At 37.2% G+C, this 11,210-nt stretch overlaps 1 protein-coding gene across 1 annotated transcript; it reads right to left on the reverse strand.

Moving 5' to 3' along the window:
- Window positions 1-224: 224 nt before the first annotated feature.
- On the reverse strand, window positions 225-10,926 carry tspan4b (tetraspanin 4b). Its single transcript, XM_084744868.1, has 8 exons — window positions 10,582-10,926; window positions 6,433-6,502; window positions 4,137-4,328; window positions 3,928-4,002; window positions 3,527-3,622; window positions 2,847-2,960; window positions 2,237-2,320; window positions 225-1,064 (listed from the first exon to the last, which is right to left on the reverse strand). Exons 2-8 carry the CDS (start codon window positions 6,499-6,501, stop codon window positions 996-998), a joined length of 699 nt encoding a protein of 232 aa, XP_084600994.1. The 5' UTR covers window position 6,502; window positions 10,582-10,926; the 3' UTR covers window positions 225-995.
- Between the last annotated feature and the right edge of the window lie 284 nt (window positions 10,927-11,210).

Consider the following 11,210-nt stretch of genomic DNA (forward strand, 5'->3'; position numbering starts at 1 on the left):
GCCTGTTCAGTGTATGCCACTGAGGCAGTAGTGGCATACTGTCAGCCACTTTTCAATCTCAACACTGCTGAATATATGGATCAAATGCTCTCTATAATACTATACTGTTGCCATATGAAAAAATACAGTATATATGCACTTTAAAAGATAGTTGATATGAAGTTGGCTAAACTTGTTTGTTGTAAATAAAAGGTCAATAAAGAATGAGTGAGAAATACCACAAATTACTGTTGGAAAACTTTAAAATACTGCACAGATGATTAGATAGAATGGATTACAATAAGAGCACTGTAAAGCTGTAAAGTCACTGAAGCAGCAGACATTCAAAGTGTATATTCATATAGTATTGGAATAGCATACAAGGCTTGAAATTATTAACAAAGTGAACTGAGTGCTAAATATTTCTTTTCCTTTTCTGTTTTTTTTTTTTTTTTTGTCTTCTTCTTTTTTTCACAGTGGATCTACTTGTCAAAAGTATTTTCCACCATTCTAGTGTTTGGCTTAACACACAAACTGAACCAGCAGGTCAGGTTAAGGGTCCTGTCTTTTCTCCTTGACGTCATGGATAATTAAATCCCAATAATGAATTTATGGATGGTGAGTAAAGTAAGAGTAACACATTATGTAACACATTTCCATAAAACAAAACAAAAAAGCTGCTCTAGAAACAATATTTTAAGACACCATCAGACCCAGCATTTCCCCTCAGGTTACTCTACAGGAACAATGCCATGAAGGTAATCTAACTTTCTGGATTGCACCCTCTAGTACTAAATAGTTTTAGTTAGATTGTGTTAGTTTTGGAGGGAATCTTCAGGGGAACTTATAAATCAATGCCTCAGGAGATTTTGAAAGGTACTGGTCTCTGGTATGAACCCAAAGTACACACAGGAGTACCGCAGTCTGGATTGTGGGTGTTGAAAATGTGAGTCAGGTTGGGGGGATAGTTTGTGGTAAGCCTTCCCATCACAGGACAGTGAACAGCTGGTCTAGAGTCAGTCCAAGTGCTTCTCAGCGCACAGAATTTGACAGTACATCAGCATGGAGAACACCAGGGCCAAAATCTGACAAGAGAAGATGAGACGCACAGGTAAAAAAAAAACAGTTACATGTATTTTATTAGATTATAAGCATGTTATTTTACCATCAATAATAACAAATTTCCATCTAGAACCATCACAAAATATAATCATAGCCTATGGGAAAAGGCTGGAAACAAGTACAAATATTAAAGCAAAAAAGAAATGTGGGAAACATTGCTATTTGTGATAAGTAATGGTACTTTATTTCAAAATTTGAAAGCGATAACACAAAAATTCATTGAGTTGTAGGTGCGGAAACAAAAAGTGTTACAACCATCCCTAGTCTCCCCTACTGTATTTTGAACTGAGTAATTAATTATTTGGGGAAATTGCAGGAAATTGGAAACCATGACCACTTGTGAAGTTTTATTGACAGTTGCTATGATTAATCAGTAATAGTTGCTGAGCAACCAAGATGCAGCTCCAGCTGTGCAGATAGAACAGTGGCAGGGGTGACTATGACTGTTGATGTCCGAAATAGGTAAAAATTATCACATTTTCTTTGCCTTTTGTGGAATTTATATAAAAAAAACATTTTAAACGAAAATTCAGACACTTTTAGGAAAAGTCAGGTACCAACAGCGTTGTATTTTTTAATTCAACAAAGTTATTGCATTTATAAATTTGAAAACAGTCTAAATGACCACCTTGGCTGTTCTAGTGTGAACAACTGGAATTGTTTTGAATTTCATTCTGTTTGAAACAGTTCTTTCCCCACGCAATCTTTTTCAGAGGTTCCTCCAATGAAGTATATACACATAATATAAATGTTACTTTAATTCAAAACATTTTACGATCTAGGAAACGATAAATTGTGGTCAAATTGGCTGCCATGGATTCCGCCAGATAAGTAATATGGGGCATTTTAGGGTTTTTTGGGTTGTTTTTTACATTTGAAAACTGGTCACTATTCACCTCAATTGTTTGGGACATTCTGCAACACTGTTTTCCTGTTTTGTGGACTAAAAAACTAAACCCAGCATGAGGGTGAATAGATAATGACTGAATTTTCATCTTTGGGTGAACTATTCCTTTAATAACACTGTGTTTTTAGGGTGCACGGCTTTATGAGCCTTAGAGATGGGGAAGAGATGGGGACAGGATAAATATATAGAAAATCAATTCACTGACAAATACATGTTGGAGATAACTACCTGCACAACACCAATACACACTCCAAACACCAGGACTGAGGGGATGTTATCCAGCAGCCACTGCCTGGCCTTCTGATAACATGGCTGCAGAGGAACAAACAGACACAGAGAGTGTGAGGGAGGGGAGGCACCGGGTGAGGACACCAACACAGAAAAGAACTACGCCAGAGGTAGAGACAAAGACAAAAAAGATGTAACAAGACAAAAAAAAAAAAACACACAAGACATAGACATGAAGATGAAACCAATGTAAAAGTGTGAAAAGTTGTAACAAGATGAAAACAATTTAAAAGATGGACAAAAAAGACATAACTAGACAAAAAAAACCTAACAAGATGAAAGAGAACTATCAGCACTAAGAAGTACATACAGGTTGTAACAAGACGGGAAAGGGAGACTCAGTTGCAGAGAAAAGGTGAGGTTCAGTTATCTTTGCACAGAAACAGCCAGTAGAAATGTCCTTTAGAGGATTACTTTATACTTTTTTTGTTTTTATGTACAGTTTCCAAGGCAGCTTTTGCTCTAAATAGGTTTCAGTGCTGTTTAAAGATCAGCTTGCAATATGTTATTCAGACACACAAACAGACATAGAGTCAGGCAGCGAACTTACCTCACTCCATCCCTCAACACACTGATCTGTCCCAACAGAGCAGCAGGATGAGGGCAGCGTTCCATTCAGCACACTATACCAGTCTGTTTTGTTAGTCACTCCACAGCATTTGAACTGGTAGAAGAGACATATATAGAGAATATAGTGTTACCATTCAACAACATGACTCATGTATACGCTTTAGACTGGTCAGTAGGGCTGTAACGGTTCATGTATTCATGTTGAACCATCAGAACTGGAGAGTATTTCTCCATTAAAAGAAGACAAAGAGCAACACTGAAGACTTTCACTCTTCTCTTGATGAGCGCTGGCAGGAGTTTGATCTGATTGGTTGAAGTTAGCCTGTGTTGGACATGATAGCTGCCAAGTGTTTTTTTAAGTGCCTGCCCTTTTCCAAACAGTTTCTAAGGACGACTTCCAAGATGGTTCTGTGCAACAAAATATCTGGCATTTAGGTTAGCTCAAGTTTTTACCAGTGGCCACTCAATATTGCAGTGAAGAATACCCCCACAGCCCAAATAGCAATTTCCCCCTAAGCCAAATGACACAAGATCAACTCTTTCAGTTAGGGATTTTTGATTCAGGGAAGTTTTAAATTTGTAAAACTTTCTGTGTATGTTTTTCGACAAAGCCGTCATAAAAATAAAAGAAGTCATGCATTGTTTGCTAAGAGTGCTCACCATTTTCTGGACATTATCCCAGGATTTCTTCAGGCCAGGGTCAGAATTATAAACCTTTATACCTTCTTTTAATTCATCTTGTGCATTGGAATCCAGCTACACACAGAGAAATAAAGAAAGAAAAAAAAAAGAAACAAACATCATGGTTCAGGTTAAAAGAGACCATTCTGACAGAAAAGCTACCCCTAAAGGGTAACCTCTTCTATGTGCTCAGGAGGCAAAAAATAAACCAAACCTGCCACAACTTTGCAGCAAACTGAAAACTGGTCACCTTTCACATACACTGTGTGGGAGATTTTGCAATGCTGTTTTCCTGTTTAAACTCCAGCAGTGTTTTGTGGATTAAAAAACTAAACTTGACCTGTATTCCATTAGTGAAGTTACTGAGATGTTAAGCTCACCTTGTCACGGAAGATGTGTATAACCAGCGTTAGAGTGACCTCTGTCAGGACGAGGAGCAGAAGGATGATAAAGAACTGTAGGGCAGAGAACAGCAGGTGGGTTTTATGGTGTATACTGAGATTTTAAGAAGATCTGATCATGAACCACAGCCTATCAAATAAAGGCCAAAAAAGAAATATCAGTAACTTCTGTCATGTGGACTTCTCACCATGAACAGCAGGCAGCGCTGCTCCTTAAGTGCGCCAAGACAACCCAGGAAGCCCGTCACCATGGTAATGCCACCAGCGACTAGCAGCAGATTGGCAGCTGAGAGGGATGGAAAAGACAGAGGAAGAGAGGAGAACTCTGCCTGCGTGAAGGACAGCCAGACTCCAACGCCGAACAGACCGCATCCTCCCAGCTGGTGGGAAAATATAATAAACCACTGTCAGAACGCAGCATTCATCACAATACACTGTTCTGAAAGTCATGTTTCTGGCAGACGGTGGGAAATCCCAAACTGTGAGTCAGTGAATGCAACATAAGGCTGGCTTTACACAGTGAAAACATTCTCACAACTTTAATCGGTTGAATCTGAGTTGAAGTTGAGCTGCATGGTGTAAGTCCTCTGCAGCACACTTGAAACTTGTTTAAAACGCAGCAGGAACAGCTGTAAAACTCTCAAGTTTGTCAAACTAGTCTCATGCAAAATGCTTTTAACACATCTGATGAGGGCATCAAATAATCCACATTCCAACTGATTGACAGAGGTGGCAAAAGTTCACACATTCTTTACTTGAGTAGAAGTACAGATATTTGTGTTAAAAAATAATCTGGTAAAAGTAGAAGTACTGATTCAACTTCCTTACTGCAATAAAACTTGAAAGGCACAGGCTCTGAGATGTGCTCAAAGTATAAAAGCAAAAAGTCACCCTCTGATGGACACTTCTACTGACTGTGTTTGTGCAAACCTTTTCTCCACAGTCAAGCCTATTTTGTCCTCTTATTTTCCATTTTCATCTTTTCTCACACTGTTAGACTTTGTTATGTCTTATTGTTACCTCTTTTACATCTCTTTTGTCTTGTTATGTCTTTTATGTCTTTGTGTGTTACGTATTTTACTGAATTTTCTTCTTATCTTTTTTGTCTTGTATCTTTTTGTCTAGTTATGTCTTTTACGTCTTTTTTGTCTTGTTATGTATTTTATGTAGCTTTTGTCTTGTTATATCTTTTTTGGTTAGTTACATCTTTAATGTGTTTTTTTTCTTGTTGCATCTTTTTTGTATTGTATCTCTCTTGTTACATTGTTACATTATTTTTGTCTTATGTCTTTTATGTCCTCCTATATTTTTTGTCTTGTTACGTCTTTTACATCTTTTTTTTGTCTTATTACGTCTTTAACATATTTTTAATCTTGTTACATCTTTTACATTGTTTTTGTCTTGTCTTTTTTTGTCGTATTACATCTTAAAGTCTTTTTCTGTCTTATCTTTTATGTCTTGTTTCATCTTTTTCATCTTGTTATGTCTTTTTTTTAATCTAGTTTCGTCTTTTAAGTCTTTTTTGTCTTCTTACATTATGCGTTATGTGCACTGATAGATACACCAAAAGTTCTTTTCTATGTGTTATTGTCCTATTAGGTTGAAAAAAAATAATCAATAATCCCCTCAAATGTATTAAAAAAGTAACAAGCCTGTGGTGAAAATGTAAGGAGTAGAAAGTACAGATAATTGTGTTCAAATGTAGGGAGTAAAAGTAAAAAGTTGACAGAAATCTACTCAAGTACAGTAACTAAGTATTTTTACTCAGTTACTTCCCTCCTCTGCTCTCCTCCTATTCTCTGGCCAGTGCCAGAAGAAAAAGCAATACAACACAGAAACTGATACAAAATAAGACAAAGACACACATGTAGTTACAATGACACTTCACACTCAATGTGATCTTACAAGAAAACAATTGTTTTTTTTGTTTTTTTTAATACCAACTGTTTAATTGTGTTGTGTGAGAATATGTTTTTAAATGTTTAATGTAACTGTCATGTTGCATGGAAATTATGTTTCATGCAATTTCCAACCAGCAAGCAGTTGTGTGAATGTTTCAGTGTGTAAAGTGAGCCTAAGGGACTGATTTGAAATTTTTGTGGAGCTCAGCGTTGAATCATTTCAGAGGCATGCAGGGAGCAAACTTCAAACTGCACAACTGTTTTTATTTGAGAAAAACACTTAACTGAACACACAAAAATCTCTGGTAAAATCATCAACATAAACCATAAACTTTTCTGCTGAGCGAACCTGAAGAAGCCACGTGCGAAACACGGCGTTCGCTCCTAATAAAATCACAGTGACTGAGTTCAGCGCGTGGTGGTTTATGTTGATGATTTTACCTGAGATGATCCTGCAACCAACCAGCACCTGATCCCTGAGACTGACTGTGCAGAGGGAGTTCTGCTTTACAGATAAATCTCTATTTTCATTTTTTTTGGAAAAAGGAATTGACACAAACTTGGGTCTGATTTGTGCACTAACCCAGAAGATGAGGTTGAAGACAAACATCAGATATTTGACGCAGCACAAACACCTCCGGGACACTGACATCCTGCAAAACAACAAGGGAAACACAAGAGCAAGAGTGGAATGTTTAAACAAGGCTTCATCATGTCACCAGTACATTATTTAATTTTGGCTCAAATATGTAAGATCGCCACTATTGTGCTTCCATACATGGTTAAATATCTGACTGTGGAATCAGTGTATCTTGTATGGCTCTGTTATTGTGTAGGTATCCTTGGTGAGGGGGGCGGTGTGAGGGGAGAGGAGATGGAAAATGTGTACTGTAAAAAAGAAGGATAAAAGAAGGAAGGAAGTCAATCTCATGCGGCCGTAGACTGAAGCTGTTGTCATGTCGTGATCTTCTTCATTATATATCACTTTACTTTGAGGGCACAAAAAAGGGGTAAGTTATCCTTAGAACAGTGGTTCCCAACCTTATCTAAGAAAAGTTGAGCCCCCTGAGCCCATATGCAGAGCAAGAGAATAAGAATTTATTTGCAGGTTTCACTGTCAAAAATTAACAGTCATAACTTTTTCCATCCTTAGAACTTTCATCTTTGGAAAATGACTCTTTTCTAGTGTAAATTTAACATTTTCAACAACCCAGTGTAGCTTATACACACTCATCAGGACTGCTCGCTTCCCCGGGGCAAGTAAAATGTCATGTATCCCAACTGGGCGAATGGTAAAAAATAATTAAACAATTTTGATAAATGATTAAAGGTTAAAATAATTTTCCTTGCAAAAATTGCCAATTTCCACAAAGCCTTGGGGACCCCCTGTGATTTTTGCTGCACCCCGTCGGGCGCCCGGACCCCAGGTTGGGAACCAATGATGTAGAGGATGTCAGCTTAGGCTTTGATCAACATTTTCTGACATTTCATGGACCAAACAACTAATCGATTGATTGAGAAAATAATCAGCCTATTATTCAATGATGAAAATAAATGTCAGTTGCAGCCCTAAAAATACTATATTAAAAACACTATATTAGTGTAACGTAAAACACTGTTTTATTACAGTTACATTTCAACACAAGTAAATATAATTTCAGCACCTGCTACTCACTAGTCTTTGAAACATGGTTAGTGGTTAGTTTTTGCTCTCCTGTGTGTCACTGGTTCGCTGTGGTCATAGGAAATGCCTTCAGCAGTATAATTAGGTCTGCTGAGGAGGGGAGGGTCTTTCCTTCCTGTCAGCAGTTTGACGTCCTGTGTGGGGTCAGTAGTCAGTGTGAGGACAGCTCAGTCAGAGACGTCCACTGTGAACATGCTCGAGTATACACAGGGCTGGGAGGGTTACTTTAAATATGTATTTCAATACAGTTACTAATTACCTGTTCAAAAATGTAGCCAGTAACCTAATCCAAGTATCACAATTTTAAAGTAATGTAACTTGATTACTTTTGCTTACATCTGGATTGCCTCAATATAAAATATAGTAAAATTGTTTTGTGGGGCTTTTGGATTACATGGATTTAAAATATGGTGAAATGTTTTAGCCTAATATAGTGTTTTTAGGGCTACAACTGTTTATTTTCATCATTGATTAATCAGTCAATTAATTTTCTCAATAAAATGATTAATTGTTTGGTCAATAAAATGTCAGGAAATTGTGAAAAATGTTGATCAGAGCTCGAGATAATGTCCTCAAATGTCTTGTTTTGTCCACAACTTGAAGATACTCAGTTTACTGTCAGAGAGGAGTAAAGAAACCAGAAAATATTCACATTTAAGAAGCTGAAATCAGAGAATTAATTTTTTTCCCCCTGAAAAAACTATTAACAATTAATCAAAATAGATGCAGATTAATTTAATAGTCGACTAATAATATACTAATCCTTGCAGCTCTGAGTGTTTTATGTTAGTAATTAGTTTGTCCGGCTGTTTCCTTCCTTTGTTGTGCACAATTTACTGATGCATTTTTTCACTAGAGGTCATGATAGTGAAATGACAGCTGTGCATGCACCGTGCATTGGATGATATTGTTCTTTATTTTAACATTGTGATCTAACAATCCCCATTGTTTTATTTTATTAGGGTAAAGTTATATTTACTTAACATCTAGTAACATATATTATTGCTAGTTTTTGTCTAATTTCATACAAAGCTTCTGTTTTCTGTCCAATAAAGAATATAATATTTCTAGTTAATTTTATTAGTGTACTGTAAAATAAAGTGGGACCACTATCATTTGAAACAAATACACATTGTTTTGCAGTAAGATCATCAAATGTACAAAAAGTGGTGCATGTTACCCCGCTCTCCCCTAATGTTTTTTATGAATAAATCTGTCACCTCTTAGCCACATACACTGTACAGTGTTTCAGTCGTTTCAGCTCATCCCATTGGACCTCATTTACAGGATTTATTACATTGGTTTGATTATAAACATCAGAATTGAACTGATTTTTCAGATTCTAAACGTTATGATCTTATTGTATTTTAAATGTTTACTGTTACCTTGTATAAAAATATTATTTTACCCACTGGATTTCCCATCCCTTTCCACACACTGCCCTGTTTTTCCCGCCTTCCTGTTTTCTGACCCCTATCAACAGGATTACATTATTCGCAGTTCACCTTCCAAAACCTTTAAAAATAAAAATAATAACTGATATAACCATGTTCTCATCCGATTGTGATGGTAAATGTTTGTCTAGGTTGCTAGAGTTCCTCATCAGGTGCCCCATGTGAGCAGGTCGTGTTGTCAAAACATACTGTACTTATTGACTTCCTGTTTCCAGTGCGGTGTAACAGAAACCCAGGCTTTGGGAGTAACTGGATTACATAATTAGGACAAAAAAAAAGAGTTTTAACATAAAGAACTAGATACTGCTGTGGAAGAAGATATTTTATTTCTTATCTTAGTATGATTAATTTGATTAATTTAATTTGAGTGTGTCTGCTGAGAGTCAACCTTTTGCATTAATTAACACACCTCTGTGAACACAGCTTCTGTTGTCCCAGTTGTCCCCTGAAATCACCGCTATATCTATCCCCAACCGCTCTCCCCTTTTAGTCTGTGGATTTACAAAACAAGTTGTGTCCTTCTGGATCACAACAACTCATTGCTGTTGAAATAACACAGACTTTGACACTGGGTCTTTCAGATGAACTCCCACTGGTTTAGCAGCTAGTTCACATTTGGGTTCAGGAATCTTGTTTTTTTTTCCTTTCTGGTGGAATTTGTTTCCGATCTTACTTCGATTTCCTGTAAAACTGTATATATCCTCACAAACAGCTCTGCTCCAACACTACCATGTACGCTGCGCACACATTTACAACACTACACTGCTCTGGTGTCAGTGAAACCAGCTAATCTTACAATCAGGTCATTATCATGTCCTCGAGTGAAAAAAATTCTGATCTGGGTGAAAATTCAACATTATTTTGTCTTTAAATCAGAAAGAAGGAACAACATCACAGTACAGTGACAGTCCTGCCTCCAGCTGTGAAAACGCTGTCAACAATTCAACATCTGGTTTCACAAAACTTTTACAATTAAGAGGAACTGCTAACCTTCGCTACAGAGATCAGTCACTAATGCTAGGTACACAGAAATACAGTTACACCTACCCTACCTGTCAGTACTACTACTACTTATTTCAGTTTACTTTCAGTTTGAGTGTTATGTGTGAGTATCGTAATTAAAGGTATTAAATTCATCAGGACTTTCTGGACAAACACTTAAAAAACCTAACAATGAACATTTAACAATGTCAATTCAAAAGTAATGGAAAGTAATCAAGTTACATTACTTTGCCGACCCAAGTAACCTGCCAACCCTGCTATTTACACTGTAAACTTCCATATTCCTATGATGAGATGCAGTGTTTTTTAAAGTTTAAAAATGAGCATTGAACTGTTCTGAAACCAGATGATTACAGTAGAAAACTTTCTGGAAACAAAGGCTGATAGTAAAGTTGCTCTGTGTGTGATTATAAATGATGTGGTCCAGGTCTTAAAACAACTCAACCTATCTTGTAAGTGTTTAGCCAATGAATATAGAGTCAATCTAACATCTTTATTGAAAAAATTCAAACTTAAACTATATATAGGTGGAGTTTCCGATGTCTAACTTTAGTAACTGTGTGGTTACAACTGTAATTCAAACAGGCTTTACCTGAAGATGAGTGTCAGAACTTTCAGATCTGGTCTTTGTTACTCCTCTTCGTAGCTCCTGGCTCCCTCAGCCCCTGTTTTTCCAGATCTCCTTTGATTGGTCCCTGAACCCGCCAGGCTTTTCAGCCAGCTTTCCTCTCTTCTCCTCCTCTGTGTTGTTCTGCACGTCCGTCCACTTTCTCCCAGCTGACTTGTCTTCTTCACCAGTTCTGATCTTTATTTTGAATTTTCCTTCATTTTGTTCCTTTTATGTTAACAGGACGGCGTCTCTCCTTCTGTCTGCCTCACCCCCCTCTCTCTCTTTCTCTCTCCAAGTATTTCCAGATGTGTGTGTTACTGCCCGTCCCTCTCTGTGTTCCTTCCTTTCTCATTTTTTTTTCCCTGTTACTTGTCCCTCCTCCCTCCTCTAAACTTCGGCCTTTCTCCCTTACCCCGCATTTTTTTTCTTTGTTTCATGAAGTTTGGGTCACTCTCCTGTTTCCTCTCTCTCACTGATTTCTCCTTATGTAGTTATATGTGCACACACTCACACTGCTGCACACACAATCATGCCCACTTCCTGTCCTGAACACATGGTGGACTTACTTCACATGACTGCTGAACATTTACAAAGCATACTGTTGTGTTTTA

This window comes from Lutjanus erythropterus, chromosome 19, assembly GCF_056507025.1.
Source record: "Lutjanus erythropterus isolate fLutEry1 chromosome 19, fLutEry1.hap2, whole genome shotgun sequence".
In the NCBI taxonomy this organism is placed as follows: Eukaryota; Metazoa; Chordata; class Actinopteri; order Lutjaniformes; family Lutjanidae; genus Lutjanus; species Lutjanus erythropterus.

Excerpts from the sequence above, each read along its gene's own strand:
- tspan4b (XM_084744868.1), bottom strand. The coding sequence starts at position 6,501 with ATGTCAGTGTCCCGGAGGTGTTTGTGCTGCGTCAAATATCTGATGTTT. Across the intron at positions 4,003-4,136 it reads AGCGCTGCCTGCTGTTCATG|TTCTTTATCATCCTTCTGCT; the intron begins GTGAGAAGTCCA and ends TCTGCCCTACAG. Across the intron at positions 1,065-2,236 it reads TGTGTATTGGTGTTGTGCAG|ATTTTGGCCCTGGTGTTCTC; the intron begins GTAGTTATCTCC and ends TTCTCTTGTCAG.